This window comes from Rhinopithecus roxellana, chromosome 5, assembly GCF_007565055.1.
Source record: "Rhinopithecus roxellana isolate Shanxi Qingling chromosome 5, ASM756505v1, whole genome shotgun sequence".
NCBI classification, from domain to species: domain Eukaryota; kingdom Metazoa; phylum Chordata; class Mammalia; order Primates; family Cercopithecidae; genus Rhinopithecus; species Rhinopithecus roxellana.
In genome coordinates, this window is record NC_044553.1 from 18,969,085 (window position 1) to 18,991,158 (window position 22,074).

Genomic DNA, 22,074 nt, shown 5'->3' on the forward strand with positions numbered 1-22,074 from the left:
AGATTGAGAATGATTTAGGAAAATAACACAGCTCTGTTCTGTTCCCATGCTGGTGGGCACTGGCATGGGATGTTCCCAGGGTGTGTGTGGTGTATGTACTGTGGACGAGGAGGAAGCAGTAAATGCTTCTTTGGTCTTAGACTCTGACAGAGTGGATGTTGACATTGATTTTCTGAGCAATCATGGTGATTTGTCAGTATCCATCCAATGGAGAACACAATCAACAAATGGCTTTTATATCATGTTTTTCCTCTTATCAACCTAAAACAAATCCAGTTTTTAGAAATACTAATTTGCAGAAAACAAAGACAGCTTGTTAAAATTGTCAGCATATACTCTGTTGCGTCATCTCCATCTCCATGTTCAATTCATGCAACCAGTTAAACATACCAAGATACAGTAAAGGCCCTGCAACTGGGACCAGGGAACAGGCAGTGACCTTGTCCAAACAGAATAGAGTGGTTTCTTTTTAAAATTTGTATTTTATATATACACACTCAAGAGTATACCTTTGTAAATCATATATGTGTTAGACTGTGGATATGTGCATATCCCTCAGCGGTTTTTTTCCTTTCATTTTTACATTCTTTACAATTACAGGCTAAATTAAATTGGATGCTTAACTTAGGGTGCTTTCTAAATTAAATGTATGTACCTAATTGACAAAGATGTACATGTCATCCTATGTATTACCTTGGCTGCTTCCCACCTCACCCCACCCCAGCCCCAGGCATAACAAAGAGTCAATTTGGCTGCTCTTTTACAAGTGACATTGTTGGTGAATAATGTCAGACCCTTCCTCATGTTTTCTATGTGTCAGTTAGTTGAGATCTGGCAATGAAAAGCACATTCTACAAAGCATTGTTGGTTATCACCTTCTGAGGAATGCCTGGGTAACCCCCAAGGGCTGGAGGATAGTTTTCCCGGGATCTTTTGGTCTGACTTGACTCATCAGAGAGGACTTTCTTCCTAGGGAATGTCTTTGATTACACTCTGGGATTTCTGTGTTTAGTGTTTTTAACCTTTTTGAGGTTGTGGATCCCTTTGGAAATTCGATGAAAGCTATAAATCTTGTTGCAAGAAATACACGCATGCATGTTAACTTTTCAGTCTCAAGGGTTAAAGACATCTGTGTGCGAGCCTTGTTAGTTTGTGTTTTAATAGGAAACTCCCTGGACTTTGAATGGTAGTTGGCAGGCTTCTCCTCTCTTCCCTGGAATGCACTGTGAATGGGCCTGACTATGAGTCTGTCTGCCAGGCTTGCCGTACAGTCCCTGGGGCAGAGTCCTCTTTACCTTTGCTGCCGTTACAGGGGATCAGCAGCCAGACTGGCTGGGTTCAGCGGGTTCTTCTACTTGGTTGCAGCATGGTCTGGGGGATTTGCTTACCTTCGTGGTGCCTCGGTGTCCCCATGTGTCAATGAGGATGATAATAGCATCCCTTCGTGGGGTGGTGGTACATGCACATGCATGTGTACGTATGTGTGCGTACACATCAGAGGCTACTGAGATTCCTCTCAGCAGGGACAGGTGGGTGGGCACAACAGCACGGAAGTGCAGAAGTGCAGCCTGGATGGTGAACTGCCGCTTTGCAGGATATAACCACTTCCCCTCTTCTGCACACCTTTCAGCCTTTCTCAGTGGGTCAAATTACTTCCTAAAATGGCCAGTATACCAATTTATATTCTCTTTAATAGCATCTGGGAGTCTTTGATCCTGATAACCTTGCTGGTTATTGCCAGAATTTTCTATGTTTTGTCCACATGCCGGGTGTGAATTGATGTCTTCTTGTGATTTTATTTCTCAGTTCTCTGCCCAGGTAAGTTGGATATCTTTTTAAATCTTTGGTTTTAGGAATTGAAAATGTCTTCATTGTGTGTTTTCTTCGTCTTTAACTTTGTTTATGGTACCTTTTGTCACATAGAAGTTTTCAGTATGGATTTAGCTAAATAGCTCAATCTTTTTTGTTATGATTTTCACTTCCTGTTTCTTGTTTTAAAAAATCTTTACTACTCTGGGAACATAAAGACATCCCACTACATTTTCTTCTGACAGATTCGAAGTTGTTTCCATGCTTGTGTATTTCATCTATTTAGAGTTTGTTTCTGTGTCTGGCATGAGGTTGAGAGTTTAATTCATTCATCTCTCTGTGGACACCTGTAGTCCCAGTGCCATTTATTGAACAGTCTGTCATTTTCCACTTACTCAGTATTTTTAGAAGTCAGGCAATTTGCATTTTATGTAAGCTCTTCTAACTTTTTTTTTTTTTTTTTTTTGAGATGATGTCTTGTTCTGTTGCCCAGGCTGGAGTGAAGTGGCACAGTCTCGAATCACTGCAACCTCCACCTCCCGGGTTCAACCGATTCTCCAGTTTCCCAGGTAGCTGGGATTACAGGCACAGGCCACCATACCCCGCTAATTTTTGTATCTTTTTAAATTAATTAATTAATTTATTTATTTATTTGGGACGGAGTCTCGCTGTCACCCAGGCTGGAGTGCAGTCACACGATCTCGGCTCACTGCAAATTCTACCTCCCAGGTTCACGCCATTCTCCTGCCTCAGCCTCCCAAGTAGCTGGGACTACCGGCACCCGCCACCACACCCGGCTAATTTTTTGTATTTTTAGTAGAGACAGGGTTTCACTGTGTTAGCCAGGATGGTCTCAATCTCCTGACCCCGTGATCCGCCCATCTCTGCCGCCCAAAGTACTGGGATTACAGGCGTGAGCCACCGCACCCGGCCAATTTTTGTATTTTTAGTAGAGACAGGGTTTCACCATGTTGGCTAGGCTGGTCTCAAACTCCTGACCTCGAGTAATCCACCTGCCTTGGCCTCCCATGGTGCTGGGATTACAGGCATGAGCCACTGCGCCCAACTGGCTCTTCTAATTTTTAATTGTTGGTGACTGATTAAAATGTTCATTTAAATCCTAAATGGGCCAAATAAAACATTCCTGCAGTTGAAATCCTTCTGTGGCTGCCAGCTTGCAGCCTCTGATGCAGTGCTTTAGGGCAGGACCTCTGGCCCTGAAGACCTGAGATTGAATCCCAGCTCCACCCCTCATTCTCTGTTTGACCTCGGATGAGTTGTTGACTTCTCAGAGTCTTAGTTTCCTCATCAGTAGTACTGCAAGGATAATAACAGTATGTACCTCACCAAGTGGTGGTGTGGATAAAATGAGATCATGCGTGGGAATCTTTAGCACAGGGCCTGGTACACACATAGTAAGTGTCTGACAAATGTTAGTGTTTAGCAGCCGCCGCCTTATTACTTACTCCTCCCTCTTCCAGCCCTCTTCTTTCTTTCTTTCTTTAGATGGAGCCTCTCTCTGTCACCCAGGCTGGAGTGCAGTGGCGCCATCTCTGCTCACTGCAAGCTCCACCTCCTGAGTTCAGGCCATTCTCCTGCCTCAGCCTCCCGTGAGCTGGGACTACAGGCGCCCGCCACCATACCTGGCTAATTTTCTTTTGTATTTTTAGTAGAGACGGGGTTTCACCACGTAGTTAGCCAGGATGGTCTCGATCTCCTGACCTCGTGACTTGCCCACCTCGCCTCCCAAAGTGCTGGGATTACAGGCATGAGCCACTGCACCTGGCCTCTAGCCCACTTCTTAAGCAGCAGAGGATGGTGTTTTATGACGATGAGGTTGGCAGGTCTGCTATGCATTCATTCATTTGCAGAACTTATTGATGATGTGTTTAAGCCACACTGTGCTGTGTAAGTTGAATTGTTATGGAAGCTGGCCTAGAGAGGCCTAGCATAAGATTTGTTCATAGGACCTGACTGGCTCATGCTGCAGCAGAGGAATCGCGATGGGCCCTGGGCACCTGGGCACCTGGAGGGGTGTTTCTGGGCAGGATCGGGGAGAATCAGTGGAGAGGAGGCACTCGAGTCCAGACGCTTTAGGACTAATTGGAGTGGGGAGAGGCAAGTAAACTGATGCCTACAGAGATTTCCTAATGATGCTTAAGGTGATGACAAAGGCCTGGGCTTGGGACCAGTGAGAAAGAAAGAAATCCCAGAGTCTGTGAGTAGCAGGAAATGGCAGGACTTGATGATTACTGAGATTGGGCGGGAGAAGGGAAGAGAGAGGTTGACTAGGACTGCAAGCTTTTGAACAAAACTTGAAGGCTTAGTTTGGGGTGGTGAGTCCCATTGGTGTGGACTGAGACTTGGGGGGGTATCGGACAGCCAGGCTGACCAGCCTCAGGGGAATGCCATAGCAGAGTTCAAACAGGAGCCCCTGGCTCTGAGGACACAGGGGGCGGACCACCACAGAGGCATAGAAGCAACCTGGAAATGTATGAAATTGCTTAAAAGGTAAAGAACATTTGTTTTTCTCGGCCTTTGACATTTTAAAGACAGACACTGACATGTATGCTATTTCCGTAGTCTGAGATGATGCAGAAACCCAATGTAGCCTACAGGTAATGAGCCGCCTCCATAAGCATGGAGCAGGGACATAACTTCACCCTGAAGATGGGGCCTGAGACTTTGTACCATCCACTTTCTGCCACACTAGCGATAATTCTGAGGCTGGCCATCTTCCTTGCCTGCCACTGATTCTGCCATGAGTCAACTGTTTCCTCTTTGTAATCTTAGCGTCCACTTGACTTCATGGTGTGGCTCTCAACATTCTTTTCTAAGAGGCTTTTTTTTTTTTTTTTTTTTGTAATAAAATGGAATGCCGTCATTTTTGCATCCTGTCAGCGAAGGCAGAGATTGTCCTAGGGCTTTCCCTGGGCCATCAGAAGGGAGGGCTTGTCATGGTAGTTTGACTTGAGTTCATGACTGTTGAGTCAACACCCAAATGATGGCTGGCTTCTCATGTTTGGGTTACTTCTTTAGTGGAGGGGCTGTGGTGCCCTGCCAGGGAGTGATTTATGGACTTGAACTCAGAAGCTGGTGTTCGGGAGCTGGTGCCCAGAGCTGCTGTGAGACCTGGGCTGACCTTTGTGCACAGCCCATGAGCAGGGCCCCGAGAGGTGTCTAGAACAATGTGCAGACTGGAAGTGCTTACCCTTGTCCCAAGGTTTCACTAAAAGTCCACATTTCATCCCCCAAAGAATGGGCTTTGCTGGGCTAAGCATTTAGCAAGAAGTGTGGTTACTTGTTTTGAGAATGCTTTTCTTTCTTTGTTTCTTCCTTTTTTTTTTTTTTTTTTCTAACTTGGCAAATATTTCCACGCATGGCCTTGCATTTTATTCATCCTTCAGAAGTACAGCTATGAGAGGGAGTGAAGCTGTTTTTCAAGGTTGTTTCAGGCAAGCCTCAAGAATGTACCATTGGAAGAGTCCTTGCAAGGCAGTAAAGGTAAATTAGAAATGGCTCATATGGTCCAAGAAATACAAGTAATACAGGTAAAGCCTGGTGTTGCAGATGAAAGCAGATTTTGACTAATACATACCACTGAGGCTTCATCAACCCATGACCCTTGGATATACCGAAGACATACCCTTATCTAAATTGTCCAGTGACCTTGACTCTTCCCAGATTCTTAAACCAAGGCCATCTTCTCTTTCTATTTCACATGCATGTGTGTATTCGTTTGTTATCTTTTAAATTATAATTGAGGCATAATTTACATATAGATAGTATATCTAAGTGTACCGTTCAATGAATATTTGTAAACTGATGAGCTTTGTGTAATGGTTAGTGATGACCTGGATCTAGAAACAAGACAGTATCAGCCGCCAGACAGGTCCTCTTCATCCCCCTTCTGGTCACTAGTCCCTCTGGGGTAACCCTGACCTGACTCTTTTATCTCTAAATGAGTTATTATAAGGCAGATATCCTTGTGGCCAGCATCCTGGTCAAGCAGTAGAGTCTATCAGCCCTGTAGGTGGTCCCCGTCCCAGCCACAGCCCCTTCCCTCTGCACCGGTACCCACTTCCTGGGCTTTTGTAGTGATGAGCACCTTCTGTCTTCTGGCCTTGTGCATTTGTGATTTGTGAATGAGTCAAGGTAAAAAGAAAAAGCAGCACATGTTTCTGGCTTGCTGCATTTGGTTCTGCACACCCAGAATACCTGTTGCCGCTTGGTTTGCCTTAAGATTTGCTAAGCAGAACCAACAGCAGTGCTCCTTTTTTGTGAGCCTACTGTGTGCCAGGGGAGGCTCATGGGTTCCCGACAGACCTGGAAGAGCCTGCTCTGTGCCAAGTGTGGCTCGCAACAGACCTGGAAGCTTCCAGAGCTCTCTGGCCCATCACCACCTTCCCCTGGAGTTCTTTGGGATTTTCTGGGGACTTGAAGAGATGATTTTAGCCTCCGATTCTTCAGACCGAGCAGTATGTTACTTTTGTAAGAGTCTTTTAAAACTGGCTCCTCCCTCCAAGGCTGTGTTTGAGTGTTTTTAGAACATCTCACAAGGCCTGGGGACTTCTGGGGAGTCTCCTGCAAATAGAAATGGCCGATGATGTGAGCAATGGGTCCACATCACTCACACGCATGTTGTCGTGATTCTTTCACCTCCCGTCCCGGTGCCCTAGTGTCTCCTGATGGACATCCCTGGCTGTAACTTGCAAGGTACCCCATTGTTAAATGACTGAGGGATGGCACTTCTCTGCCTACAGGTGCAGCTGGCTAAGGTGTTATATGATTTTAAATACAGAACACCCCCACTCCACCATATTTTTCATTCTTCTCTACCAAGCATTTTTGTAACTAGTTCAACCTGACGCTCCTACCGCTTTCCAGGTCGATTCTTTGTTATTAAACCATGCTGTGAACATCAAGGCCAACCCCATGGCGCGTTAGGTGGCTGCAGTGCTGTGTGGCAAATGAACATGGTGAGTTCTGGTGGTCACCACGCTTGTCAGTTACCTGTGTGAGCAAGGGGACCCAGGTACTTCTGTGGGGACCCAGGGTGCACTCTGGGTGTATTAGCCTGTTTAGAGCTCCTCTTACAGAATACTGCAGACTGGGCGGCTTACACAGCAGACAGTTATTCCTCACGGGTCTGGAAGCTGGAACTCCGCAGTGCCAGTAGGACTGGTTTGGGATAAGGAATCTCTTTCCTGGCTTGTCGACAGCTGCCTTCTCACTGTGTCCTCACCTGCCCTCTTGTGCTCACTTGGAGAGAGGGAAAGAGAAAGGGAGGGAGAAATACCTTTAGTGTCTCTTCTTTTTATAAGGACACCAGACCTGTTGGATCAGGGCCCCACCTTGCTGACCTCATTTAACCTTCATTACCTCCATGAAGGCCCTGTCTGCAAATACAGTGACATTGAAGATTAGGGCTTCAACCTCTGAATTTCAAGGGGACACAGTTTAGCTCATAACAGTGAGCATGATTAAAATGCATGTGGTTGCTCTTACCAGCCCCTACTCTGCCTTCTTCCTGGCTCTGGCTGTCATCTCAGTTTAGCAGCCTTCACTCATGGCCCTGCCTGTGGCTACTCTAATAAATGTGATTCAAACAGAAATGTTGAGAAAGATTATGATTCTAGGCACACACCTCAGACAGCTGCCTTGGGAAGGCTGAGTCAGGAATGTGCCCCTCCTTCCAGGTTGCATTTGAAACTCCGAAGGGAGATTTGATTCATTCCCAGATTCCCTTGGGGGATATCTGACCCCATGGAAGACTTAGTTGTCCCATTCCCCACATGGAGAAGATTATTTTTAGCCAAAACGTATCACACTTCTTCTCAGCCTTATCCCCACCTAAAACCCCAGCTGTCCCTAGGGAGAGGGAGGGCATTCTACCCACCAGCAAAGGGGAAACATTTACAGTGAGAGAAGATAGAGGAGGCTGAAAGCTGTCATTGAAGTGGGACTAAGCCAAGTTCATTTTAAAATTATTGACCAAAGTAAGTGCCAAGCAGTGCAGTTGATAGAGAATGTGAGTGTGTTATAGCTTTCAAAATTCACTAGGGTCCATTGCTGTAGGAGTGAGTGTGGGCATCAGCCTCATGCTTCCAGTTAGGGGAAGGCTGTCCTGGCCATGCCCGCGTCTACAGACATACACTCACGTGTGCACACACCAAAACCTGCACACAGGTGACGGTGCAGTGCTGCTAAGGTACAGCCATCCAGCAGGCTGGTCAGGGGGTTGTGTTTCCTGCAGCCAAATGCTGGAAGACAGGGTTCTTCTCTGGTGGCCAGGGAGTACCTGCAGAGGTCCAGAGGTCTCCTGAAAGGGAACTCAAAGACGCTCATCACCTGCTACATTCACGGTGCTGCCTGCAGGTGCTCCCCACATAGGGAGCCACCCGTGGTCTGGGAAAGTTTGCCAAGACAGTAGTCAGAATGAGGGTGTGGCTCGGTGAGGGGCTCTCAGCTGTGACAGGTAACCCAGAGGGAGGAACAGGGATCAGTGAGTGCACGGCTCAGTGTGGAGCTTCCTCTCCAGTTTCCACTTGTTTGCCCTCTGGAGAGGCCAGATCTGGGCTGGGTCACTGGCGCAGCTGTCTTTCAGAGACCCGATCACCCACCCTTCAGGCCCTGGTGCTTGGCTTGGAACATCCCTGCTCATCCTTCTGCCGGCTGCTTTGTCCTCTTGCTGCAGTGGCCTGGAGGCTGCTTCCCCTAGGCCTGCGCCTGCTCAGCTTAGACTCTGCCCGGCACGAGGCCTGTCACATACAGGCAGTCAGGAAACACTTGACAAAGGGGTTGTGAAGATAAGAGATTTTCAAGGCTCCTCTGATGTCCTGAGGTGAACCTGCCTGGGACCATTTCTGGTGGGCATCAGGGCCTGTTTCAGAAGCCCCTGAGACTCTGTGGGGTTCTCCGAAGAGAGGCACACTGTGATTTGACAAATGTTACATTGCTCCCTGGAGAACCCCTCCCATGTGACAGGTCCTGCTGACATGAGCGTCATCTTCTCTGGGTAGTCTGCATGATATCTCCATGCACTTGGCTCAAGTTGGCTGTGGCCTTTTGAACATCACCACTTATGCATTTCTCCTTCCTTCCCCCTCCCGGCGTGTTTTGGTTTCTAGAGCAAACTGTTGGCATAAACTTTTTGATTCTAACTTGTAAATCCCAGGGCCAGTTTATTCCTCCACTTACCCTTAACTCACAGAACACATGAATATGTTATCTTGTAGGAGTGACTCCTCCAGCCCAGGGACCCTCGAGTCATCTGTGGGAACTCGTGTGATTCTCTTACCAGAGACAGCATCTCCTCCCAAAGTCCAGGATCCTGGAGATGCCTGAGAAACCGAAGCCAAGGACATCTGTGTCCTAAGCTGTGGTCTCATTAACCCTAGGGAGCAAGGCCCAGAAATAGCCTTTCCTGACTGTGACCCATAACCAAGAAACCCCATCACAAAGCAACAGCTCACATGGCATTATAACACACAAACCAACACAGAGTTAGCCTGCAAGGTCATAACTGCTGGATGACTCCCAGTCCACAGAAAACCATAATTGCCAAGGGGAAAGTCTGGAAGGCTTCCTCGGAGAATGTGCCAGCATATTCATTGCTTGGGCTGGCAGTAGAAATGAAGGTGACTCCCCACCTCAATCCCAGCCCCTTCCCCCTCAGCCACTCTTCTGTTGCAAGAGGTTAGGATTTTCCCACCCCCACTTGTGTTTTTGATGTTATAGCTAAGAAGGCTTTGTCTACACCAAGGTCAGGAAGATTTCCATCTTAGTTTTCTTCTAAGAGTTTTATAGTTTTAGCGCTCACATTTAGCTCTTTAATTCATTTTGACTTATATTTTAAATGTGGTGTGAAGTAGGGGTCCAACTTTATTATTCCTTTGTAGTTAGTTTTCCTTTGTCACATCCTAGACTCTAAGACATTTGCTCCTAAATGCTGTTCACCCGTTCAGATCACACCCATATCCACTTAGGTTTGCAAGAACACAAGGACTTGTCAGTGAGCCTGAATCTGCAATTCAATATCCGTGACTATGGTTGGTGTATGGACAGATGCCAGTTGCTTTCTTGTGACTGACAGCTTGATGTTCCAGCAATAACTGTGACAGTGTTTGGTAGTTGAGCAGTTGGTGGGAAAAATGGAGCCATCTCTCTCAAAGGCAGACCCTGTAAGGTTGGACTAATGGGCAGCAAGGCCACCAGCTGCAGATGGCTTATATGCAGCAACTTACTGCATCAACCAGAGTTTATACAGTTGTTTGTTGTTTATTCCTTCAATCTAGAGAGGATTGAGTGATCAGCCCCGAGATAAAGAGTTACGAGCTTATATCATGTAGTTTTCTACTGAAAAAGAAACTAATTAAGCCTCTTCACCCAGTTTTCTCCAAAAAATTATGCTTCTACTGAGAAAAGGAAGAGAAAGAAGACAGATGAGCACCTGTGTTGCGCTGGCATGGCTGGGAAGATGGGTCACAGAACTAGTGGATGGGAGACTCTTCTCTGGATAAATTAAATGAGCTGCTCCAGGTTTCAGAAGAACTCATTATACCCCTCCTTTTTTTTTTTTTTTGAGACAGAATCTTGCTGTGTCACGCAGGCTGGAGTGCAGTGATGGATCTCAGCTCACTGCGACCTCTACCTCCCGTGTTCAAGTGATTCTCCTGCCTCAGCCTCTGGGGTAGCTGGGACTCTAGGGACCTGCCACCATGCCTGGCTAATTTGGATGGTTTTTTTTTGTCTTGTTTTTGTTTTGTTTTAGAAAGAGTCTTGCTCTGTCACTCAGGCTGGAGTGCAGTGGTGCGATCTCAGCTCACTACAAGCTGCACCTCCCGGGTTCATGCCATTCTCCTGCCTCAGTCTCCTGAGTAGCTGGGAGTACAGGCACCTGCCACCACACCCAGCTAATTTTTTGTATTTTTAGTAGAGACGGGATTTCACCGCGTTAGCCGATCTCCTGACCTTGCAATCTGCCCACCTCGGCCTCCCAAAGTGCTGGGATTACAGGTGTCACCACCACACCCCACCAGTTTTGTATTTTTAGTAGAGACGGGGTTTCACCATGTTGGCCAGGCTGGTCTCAAACCCCTGACCTCAGGCGATCTTCCCAGCTCAGCTTCCCAAAGTGCTGGGATTACAGGTGTGAGCCACCGCGCCTGACCCACACCCCTTCATTTTTACCCTCTGTGTTTCAGATATTTTTAAGAGTGTGTTTGTTGTCAGGGGTATAGTAGAGTTGGAGTGAGCCACCATTTAGGACACAAGCACACACTTGTTGTCAGGGGTGTAGTAGAGCCTCTGTTTCCCCATCTATAAAATGGGACCAGTCATACTCGCCAAGCAAGGGAGGGTTGAGTGTTCGAGCAGTCTTGCCCATTTAGAGGCACAACTAATAAATTCCAGTTGCCTTTCTGTCTCCCTTTTGTTACAAGAAACTATGCAAACATGTGGAATTGATGTTTTTAAAAAGTTTTAAATAAGTTCTGTGATCTGTGGAGAATTTTAAATCATAGAAGGCTGGATGTGAAAGCCAGTGAAAGCACCACTGCAGGGTCTAAAAGCCTCACCTCAGCCTAAGGGAATTCCGATTACCTTGGAAGGTTCCACAGCATCAGCACTGAAGTTAGCAGTGTACTGACTGCTAAACTGTAGTGTCACAGACCGCAGTTTTTAATAAATCAATACAGAGAAAACTAGTTTTTCCTCATTTCTTGACAAGCACCAGCATGAGGATTTGGTGGGTTTTTCTAGCTTGGTGCCTTCTGCAGCCTGAGATGGTGGGGGCATCTCTGAGTCTCCAGGGCTCTGTCTTCCCTAGACTGCAGTTTCTTTTTAGTAACATGGAATAGTGGTGGGCTTTGTTTTCTGCTGAAGCTGGATGACTTAATTACCGTTTATTCCCCCATAGCTCTTATTTTACAACAACCTGGGATTTTCTCCAGACTTTGTTTTGTGCATTCTAAGCATTTCCACCTCATCTCATAAACACACAGCTCTTGTGCTCTGTTGTCAGGAGCTGTTTCTTTTATGTGTTTTTCCTTGCTCAGTTTTATGACCAGGCTGGTCACGATTGGAATAAATCATTAAAAGCATTAGACCTTAATCCACCTTTGTGCAAGAGCATTTCTTGTAAATAAACTGATTCTTTGTTTTCCAGTTAAAAAAAAATCATCTGCACCTTGGAAAAATTAAAATGCAATTATTGGAAGGCTCCTTGCTTCACTGTTCCTCTAGCATTGCACGTTACCTAATTAGAGTGGAAAGTCAGGGCTGCCTCCTCCGAATGCTGAGTGTGGCTGAGGCCAGGGGGAAGTGTTTGTGTGGCATGTGAGGTCTGCCAGTTCTGCATCAGAGCCCATGGCGGGCACACTCAGGACAGCAAGCTCAACACATCTGGCCTTACTCTGTCTCCCTTCCCCTTTCACCTAGGCAACTTCTCCAGGGTGTGCAGATCTGATTGTTTCTAATTGATTCGTTGACCCAGAGAGGCTGCAGCCAGGGCTGGGTGGGCACTGCTGGGTGTGTGTCTGAGCGTGTGCATGAACCCACGTGGGCCGCGTGCACATACCTTCAGGGCTATGTAGCAGCATTCCACCTACTCACGGGTAGACTTGTAAAAGCAACCCACAAAACATTTTTAAACAAAACCAGAATAATGACCTTGAAGGTACTGAGAAACCACATTGCATCCTTTCTGGTTGTGGTGTTGTTCTTTTCAATAGTCTGCGTTGCTGGGTTGTGACATCCACGTGGCCACAAAAGCATCTTGAGGCAAAATAACATTTAATTTGTCTTTTATTTATTTTTAACTAAGCACATTGCATGTTTCCAAATAAAAATAGACCCACAGTGAGGTACCTGGGCCCAGTGTGTGGAACATGAGCCCTGGAGCCACACCTCTGTGGAGCCAGGCAATGTGAGCTTCCTCTGTGCCTCGTGGAGAGGACGAGGAAGGAGGATGTATTAGTCCTTTTTCACGCTGCTATAAAGATACTACCTGAGACTGGGTAGTTTATAAAGGAAAGAGGTTTAATTGACTCTCAGTTCTACGTAGCTGGGGAGGCCTCAGGAAACTTACAATCATGGCTGAAGGGGAAAGGGAAGCAGGCGCCTTCTTCACAGTGCAGCTGGAGAGAGGGGGGGAAATAACTGCCAAACACTCCTAAAACCATCATCTCTCATGAGAACTAACTCACTATCCCAAGAACAGCATGGGGGAAACTGTTCCCATGATCCAATCACTTCCCAACAGGTCCCTCCCTGGCACATGGGGATTACAAATTGAGATGAGATTTGGGTGGGAACACAGAACCACACCACATCAGAGGGCCCACCCTGTGTGTGGCTGAGCTCCGCACCAGTTTGATTTGGACATCAGCGAAGAGGATGCTGGTTTAGCTCTTTGGGAGCAGGGAGGAAGGGTCGTTTTTAATGAAATGGTTCCCCTGTCCCATTCTCCCCTGCCCTCTGCCAACTCCTTCCCTCCTGAGACATCTCAGGCAAGTTCATGGAAGGAGCCCTTGGAATGGAGCAGTGTGCAGCTCGATAGAGGGACAGCCCGTGGTGGAGAGCAGGTGCTCCTTCCTTGGGTGGTCACAGCCCATCCAGGGCATGGGGCTGATGGGCAGAGTCCAGCTGTGTTTAGCCTCCATCCACCCCATGGTGCTATGCCAGCAGAGCCGCTGCCCACCCACGCCCAATGTGACAGCACAGCCAGGGGAGTACTGAGCTCCTACAGCCACCCCATTCCACCATCCGCTTGTATATCACACAGGGGCATATCGAGGAACTGCCCTCGGGGTTAAACGCCCATGGGAGGGCAGATGTCAGGTTTCCTAGCAGGCCCTGTTGAGAAGCCCTGCAGTCCCTGCGGGGTGAGACATGTCTTTCCTGGGTGCAGGGAGTGCTGTGGTGGGGAGCCCAGAAGTGTGGCCAGCATGGGCTTGCCCTCCCCACCCCTGCTGTGGCCACCCTCCCAGCATTCCCCAGAGGGGCTGGCATGCAAGGGCCCCGTGTCATCCCACGCGTCCCTTTGCCAGAGCCACCTTCCTCCCCTGGAAAACGCCTGCCGCTCCTGCAGTGGCTGGCCTGCTGTCCCACCAACACCGCCCATCCTTGGGACGCAGCCTCCACTGCCCTGCGTTGCATTTCTCCTGGTGTGTATGGTTCGGAATTCCTGTCTTAGAGTGAGGTTCTTAGGGGCAAGCACGTGTGTGTGGAGACACACATTTGGCTCATGGGCTAGTCCTCACTGAGGACATCAAGGCCCTGGCTCTCCCAGCGCTGGCTCCATTTTCTCTGGGTCTTCCTCTCTCAAGGGCTCCTGAAGCATTTTCAGAACATTCTGCACAGCCTTCCGGGGCTTGCTGTCCATGAGACCCAGCACAGACCCCGGCTCACGCCCGGGATGTGCAGTGTGAGGAGGCGCTTCCTCCCTCTCAGGGTGTGCGGGCATAGGGGCATTGCCTGAGACTCAGGGCCTCTTAAACCTTGTACCCTGGGCACCTTGCTTGGCTGGCCTCACTTGGTCCCAGCCCTGGGCACTGAAGTTAGACAGATCTGGTGTAGGATCCCAGCACTGGGTGCCCATCCAGGTGACCTTGAGAGAGTTACCTTTCCTTTCCAAACCTCAGTTTCCCTCATCCTGGGTCATGAGGATTAAGTTAGGTGCTATGAGTACACTACTCAGCACACCCCCGACGCGTATTAGATGCCTGATGGATGCTTGCCGTGGTTATTGTTTTTGTTGGGTGAACACAAAAGCATCATTCACAAACCCTTCCCATATGGGCTGAGACTCATAGTCAGCATTGTCCCAGTGTGCCTGCCTTAATTGTGTGTGACTTTGACCGTGCGTGATGTTGACCGTGCGGACTTGCCTGGCGAGACCAGGGCCTCCCACGTTCTGAAGAGGATGTGTTTTGTGTCTCTGCTGCAGGAATTGCTTACTTAGGAGGTGTGTGCAGTGCTAAGAGGAAGTGTGTGCTTGCCGAAGACAATGGTCTCAATTTGGCCTTTACCATCGCCCATGAGCTGGGCCACAAGTAAGTATCAGACTCTGTGTCGTCCTGTTTTCTTTCAATCCTTTTTTGAATACAGATTTTTCACTTGAATTCTGTAAGTTCTAAAACAGTGCTGCTCTGTGCCTTTGCTGCTTCTGCAATAAAGGACCCAGGTCAGTACACTAGGGTCCCAACCCTCAGGGACCCCACGAGATTACTGCACTGATTGGTTTGGAGAGTTGAAATGTTAATTTGATGTGCACATCTATTCCTAAAGCCAACAGAGTAGAGAGAAGAGGTTCTTCTCAGGATGTCCTTATTTCGTTGTACTTCTTTCCGGGTTGAGCATGATCTTTGATTCACTCCAAGTCTATTATTCACATAATGGGATGGGTCTTTATACTATTGACTTTCCATTTCCTTTTCTGCCAGTTCTAAAGTCCGACTTTCTGAATGTAGAATTTAGTGTCTTAGTTTTGAAGAATTAACAGCTGTGGATGAGAGTCTTTGCATGCAGCGATTCTTCTCTTTAGGATGAATTAACCATAGAACCTTAGAGCATGCCTTAGGGGGAGTCCGAGGCAACCTCCTGGAGGGGTTGTTGAGTGGCTGGCCCCAGGTTGTGATCACCTGCAGGAAGCCTCAAGTGGCAGAAAGCCAGATAATGCTAAAACTGTGGCCTGAGGGTTATTCTTTTTCCTAGAGTAGATGTCTGTTTTATGTTTCTCTGAAGGAAAGATTGTGATATGACTGCTTAAGAACTTAAAAGAAAATTAAATTGAGGAGGCCAGAGCATGCAGAACAGTGGAAAAGTTTATATTGGATTGAATAGAACATAATTAAATGGAAATCTAGTTCTTGGGGGAAACTTACTGTAAAGGTTTCCTAATGACCTACACAGTAAGATGCCTGGGGTCTCAACTGTTAACTCTAGTTTTTATGAGAGTAAAGTCAATGTATAAGAAGGAGTATAAAAGCAATTGTTTTTCTCAAGCATTTGCCGTATCTGTGGCTTTACTTTTTGTTTGTTTGTTTATGAGTGATGCCTTTTAATGAGTTTATATTGTGTTCACTTTTTAAAATGCTGGTCCACATCCACTGAATTGATTTTATGACCTTTTTGTTTTGTTCTGTTTTTGCTGTTTTGTTTTTTTTTTTTTTTAAATTGTACTTTAAGTTCTGGGATACATGTGCAGGACGTGCAGGTTTGTTACATAGGTATACACATGCCATGGTGGTTTTCTGCACCCATCAACCTGTGATCTACATTAGGTATTTCTCCTAATGCTATCCCCTCCCCTAGTCCCTCACCCCCACAACAGGCCCTAGTGTCTGATGTTCCCCTCCCTGTGTCCATGTGTTCTCAGTGTTCAACTCCCACTTATGAGTGAGAACATGCAGTGTTTGGTTTTCTATTCGTATGTTAGTTTGCTGTGAATGATTGTTTCCAGCTTCATCCATGTCCCTGCGAAGGACATGGACTCATCCATTTTTTTGGCTGCATGTTTTTGTTGTTGTTTTGGTTTATCTAGTGCCGTCTTAATTGTTTCCATTCCTCTAGAGGGGTTTGGTAGTTGGCCTTTCCCTACCTATTGTGTGTCATGATGTGAGTAGGAACAGAGAGTGGAAATAATGTTATGCGCATTTCCTGGGGTAGGGAGGAAATCCCATGTTATTGACCCAGGACCTGGTGAAGCAAGATGACAAGTTGTCTCTGTGTACACAGTTGTCTCATCTTGACTCTATTTTTAAAAATACTGGTGACAATTCTTTGCCCATACTGTTTTTTAAATGAAGTTCAACTGCATTTGTATTAGTCAACTGCATTTTAAACGAAGTTCAACTGCATTAATTTGCAGTTAATTAATTGTATCTGAATTCTTAAAATCCTGTATCCAAGAGTGATCTGCTGGGGAAAAAAGCCATAAATCAGAATGAGTTTGGCAAACATCTTCCCACCATCAAGGGACCGACCCAACCAGCATGCCATAGTACCTAAGAATCAATTACCTAATCATTATGAGGATGCAGGGATATCAGAGTACTTACCAACACCCGAGCTGTTATGGGCCTTTGAATGGTCAATTTAAATAAGGTGAGTTGAGCTATAGTTACATGAACTACAATGTCCCACGCCAGCATCCAGCAGCATGGCACATGCTAAGTGCCATTTGCACATATGTGTGGGCGCACACATGCTGCATGGAGGTCTTTTCTCATCAGACATTAAAAATACAGAGGGCCATTTTCTCCCTGATGACCTGTTCGAGTGTGCGGGATCAAACACTGGCCTCCCTGCACTGGAGGTCTGCAAAGATGAATGGTTAGATTCAAACACACTTTAGTACCCTTTAGCTATAGACTGTTTAGAATTTCTTGGAGGACTCTTTATAGCTTGCTATTCAACTCTAATTACCGACAAAAACAAACACCTTATTGTTAATCAAAGCCAATAAATCTTGCTAGCATTTGGCCCTCCCCCTCTTAGGGTAATTACAGGTTTCCCAGGGAAGTCTGTCAACTTTGATTAGTCACAAGTGTTGGGAAGCAGATCCCCGAGGATGAAGCCATGTCCTCCCCATCCGCAGGCCCCTCTGGTTACTGGGCTGTGGTTCCAGGCTATATAGGCTGCTGGAAAAGGCCAAGACCAACCTGCACGCTCAGCGAAGTCACCGGCCAGGCTGTTTCACAGATGCAAAACCTGAAAGCTGTTCTATGTTTTGGAATAAGTGGATCCATTAAACTCCATACTCCTTAGCTTATGTGAAAAAAGTCTCCAGGTGGCTCACCCACTGGTCCCTTCCCATGGAATGTGGATAAAGTGAAACATTTCTGGAGAGAAGGTATCTGCGTGTGTGCCTTTGCACATAGCTCGCAAAGGTGCGGCCCTTCTGTTTGTCACCTAACGTGCTTCGTAGGGCGATTGGTGTGAGCAGCTACCCTAAAATCTGATTGTCGGGAAAAAAGTTCCGCTTCTGTATGAGCTACATGTTCCACTTATCAAACAATGAGTTGCACAGATTAACATGATTTTGTTTCTGCGTTGGCTGTCAGAAAACACAAAGCTAGATTTAGGGCTCATTTTTAGCAATTAACTCATCTACATCCTGGAATTATATTTTCCTCCCTCTTCTCTTTCTAATGTCTCTTTGTGTGCATGGTTTTATTTTAAATAGTTCAAACATAATTTATTTGGTACAATAAACTGGCTCTAATCCAATTTGCAATCAAATAGGTCCTAAATTATAATTAAATTTAAAGTTCTTGCCATGGTAATGTCAATAATGCTGCTTTGGCCATGAATTAATAACATACTAGTGATGTTTAACTCAGATCAGATCTCTCATGTATTGAACACTTACTATGTGCAGGGTACTGTGTGAGATGCTGTGTGTTTATCATGCCATTGAGTCAGTGCTATGAAGTAGGTATTATGTAGCTTTTACTTTACAGGTTAGGAAACTAGTATTGCTTCTTTAAAATTTATAGTTACTACTTAATATGATTTGGGATCACTTATATGATTATACATACTGCAATAGGCCCATTAAAATAAGAATATAAATTACATGAAATAAATAATAAAGAAGAGAACTTGTAGAGTCAAAAACCAAGGTATTCTCAGTTTAAGGGAAGTAAATGTCCATGTGTATAGCTGCTGCTGGCTGACCAAGGACAATGACCATATCATGGTGAGAGGTTCCCTAGGACACTTGAGTACCATAGATGAGATCGACAGCTTCTTTTTTTTTTTTGAGACCAAACAATGGGCCAGTTATTTAATTAACATAAGTCTGAGACTATTAGAATGAAAGCGATGCCAATGAAAATAATCAGTAGTTTTGTGGTTTTCCAGAAGCATGGAACAGGCTCCATTTACATATTAATACATAAATGAATCTGAGATTTTAAAAGCTCCGTGCCTGGGGCCTTCTCAAGGATCCTGCCTCTCATATATCATCATTAACTTCCTTGTAACCGCTGAGCTGAAGCTGTGGATTCATTAGATTAACAGCTTTCTGATTCTCTGCCCTGACAAAGGAGCGGGCTGCAGAAGACTCCCCATTTCTGCTGTGGACAGGAGCTGGGGGATGGCAAGTCCTGGTGCAGGTGCTGTGTGAGAAGCTGTGGAGGGGCCACCCTTGCTGCTGCCTGGAGGCAGAGTCCGAGCTGAGCAGCAGTCATGCTGACAACAGCCTGGAGGTTCCTAAATGCAAACCCATGTCCTCGGTTGCCTTCTTGCCCATGAAAGGCTATTCTGATGGGCAGCTGTGTGCTACCTTTGGGTTCAGCTAGTAATTAGAAATCTTGGCCGTGTTAAGTGTGAGGAAGACAGCTGTGTCCCTTTCCATAGCGGTAGCTTGAGAAATGCACCTTAAAGTGAGTGTATTTAGCTGGGGTCTCCTTTTGCCTTTCTCCATCCCGCGGTGATCATTAGAAAGCAGCAGCCCCTGCACACAGGAAGATGGCTACAACAGGCATCTTTTACCGGCTGATCCTTGTTAAGACAGGATCCATGGAAAGGGGGCAGTTCCTTGAGAGAAACAGCCCAGCTGGGATGACACACCCCAGGTTTTCTCCTTCAAGAAACCAGAACAGGGTGCCTTGTCCTGGATGTCAGCGTCCAATATGCCAATCACAGTTTGGTTTTAAAGAGAAAGAGGAAAAGCCAGAAGTAAGCATTTGTTTCTCTCAGGCCCCTGCTTTTCAGGCTCAACTCTGGTTGGTCATGGGAAGGACTGACCCCTGATGACCGGTAGAAGCTCAGCTCTGTGCTGACTGCCCATGAGAAAAAGCAAAAATAAAACCCAGATCAAGGAGGGAGTTGGCAGTAACTTTAGTGTGACTTTAAAGTGACTGGGTGTAATGCAGCTGTTGGAATTGTAGCATCTGTTGTTGGCTGTGATTTGGAAGCTCCGGTGTAAAAGAAAGTGCATAGCTCTATGAAGGCTGCTCAGTGCCTTGTGTTTCGAGGGAAGTGGTTCTAGTATGCTGCAACTAGGTCCAGGGGAGGTGCCTGGTAGGAGGAGCTGGTCCTAGTGCAGCTGCAGGCAGGTGGGCACAGAACCAAGTGTCCACTGGCCGCTCTGGGCCTAGGTAAACCCAGGACCCTGTGCCCGCCTGCATCTCAATCAGGTAAGGCAGCAAGCTCCTGGGACACATCTAGAGACAGGACCTTCTAGGTGGGGTGACAATAGAAGGGAGGGAGTCTGCTTTGTGCACCATCCACCACCCGCTCAGAAAAACAAAAAGGATATATCTTTTTTTTTTTTTTTTTTTTTTGAGAAGGAGTCTTGCTCTGTCACCCAGGCTGGAGTGCAGTGGCCAGATCTCAGCTCACTGCAAACTCCGCCTCCCGGGTTTACGCCATTCTCCTGCCTCAGCCTCCCGAGTAGCTGGGACTATAGGCGCCCGCCACCTCGCCCGGCTAGTTTTTTGTATTTTTTTAGTAGAGACGGGGTTTCACCGTGTTAGCCAGGATGGTCTCGATCTCCTGACCTCGTGATCCGCCCGCCTCGGCCTCCCAAAGTGCTGGGATTACAGGCTTGAGCCACCGCGCCCGGCCACAAAAAGGATATATCTTTATATAGAAAAATAAAAAGCTTTCTCATTGCGGAAAATAAACCTCTGTCTTTGTTGAATTGAGGAGTGTCTGTTAGATAAGTCTGAGCCAGACCAGGGTTCAATAAATGCCTGACCTTGGGAGCCAGCCCAAACCATGGAAGGTCTCCAGCCCAAGTGGCACCAGTGCCACACATGTGCTCAGCCTCCTGCAGCCTCTCCTTGGGGAGGAGCTTCTCCAGAACTGCCCCTCCTTGGGTTTCCCCTGACATGCCTGTGCCCTTGCTTTGGTCAAAAAACCATTCTCTTTCCGTTCTAGAACTGACCTCTCCTGTAGTGGAGAGGCCAAGCCTGTGGCCCCTGGAAAACACTGTCTTGACAAAAGCTGGGAACTTGGCATAGATGATGCCTGGCAGTGATGCACAGGAGGAGCACTGGGTGTTGAGAAATGCAGTGGCCCAGCCTCACCCACCATTGATTGATGCGCTCGCTCTGGGGGAGGAAGCTCAGGAAGGCTCTCCAGGAGATTCCTCACATCCCAGGTGGAGAACCGCGGAAGACGCAACATCGGAGGGGTCTCATTGTTACTCTTTCTGGCCTCGCCCGCGTTCCTGCCACCGTCTCTTTACCCGATGCCTCCAAGGCCCCAGTGCTGGGGAGCACATTCTGAATGTTGCTACCATAGACGGGCTTAGTCCTGTCTCTACTCCATCAGCTCCCAGGAGACCTCAAGGAGGGCACGGCACAAAGCGTAAAGTGACCTGTGGTGAAGCTACTGGAAGAATGGGCTGGGCAGAAGCCTGGACCCGGATGAGGCAGGAGAGCAGGTAGAGGGATAGGTGGGCCCTGCAAGGACAGAGGGCAGGTGGGGATGCCACCAGGTGCAGGTGAAGCTCGGTCTCCTCTAATTTTCATTACTTTGGATGCTTCCAGCCAGATGTGTTGCTATGCCAAGGTGAGTTTGGGACAGTGGACGTTGGGAAGGATGCCACATTGACTAAGGATGTGCTTGCCTGGCCTGCAGCTCAGAATGTGAAGGAATCTGATCCCTGAGAAGTGTGGTCCGTGGGCAGTGGGTGGACGTGTGTCTGGGCTGTGATGGGGAGGAGGGAAGGTGGGGAGAGAGCCATGCGAGGGAAGTGTTCTCATAACTGGAGTTGACATGGTTCAAATGAAAAGAAATTGTCTCAGTCCCAGAACAGGAAGGAAAGCAAGCCATTATCCAGATGTGTGAAGCATGGAAATGCTTGTCTGTGATTTGTGTTAAGAATGAGCCAGCCGGCACAGTGCTGTGGGGACACAGAATGGACACAGGACAGATCTAGGCAGGCAGGTAGCCCACCAGCAGATGGCCATGGGTGGTGGCTGCTTGTGCCTCAAATGTTTGGCCTTAGTGCTGGACCCAGTAGGTGCAGCACCCAGTACAGTGCTGCACCCAGCACAGACATCAGATGGGCCGGCGTTGAAGGTATGCAGAGAGAGAGTTTCTGGGAATGTCATAACTGTTTGGAAATCCTGGAGGGAGAGGGAGCATGCTTTTCTTCTAGTTGGAATTAGGGCAGTTGTGGTTGTGTTCACATAGGGGTTGGCCTTCCTGGAGGAACAGAAAAGGGGGTGCCTTCCCCCAGGAAGGGCTGGAGCCTTGGACAGGCTCTAGACAGGTTTCCCAGCAGGTTCATGCCTGGGCCTC

At 47.3% G+C, this 22,074-nt stretch overlaps 1 protein-coding gene across 2 annotated transcripts in view; it reads left to right on the plus strand.

Annotated features, from left to right (window-relative positions):
* ADAMTS17 (ADAM metallopeptidase with thrombospondin type 1 motif 17) overlaps positions 1 to 22,074 on the plus strand; it is a 365,163-nt gene that overhangs the window by 125,745 nt on the left and 217,344 nt on the right. For both annotated transcript variants that reach the window (XM_030931256.1, XM_030931257.1), the window contains one exon: positions 14,759 to 14,864. In XM_030931256.1, coding sequence (XP_030787116.1) covers positions 14,759 to 14,864 — 106 coding nt within the window. The remainder of the gene's footprint in view (positions 1 to 14,758; positions 14,865 to 22,074) is intronic.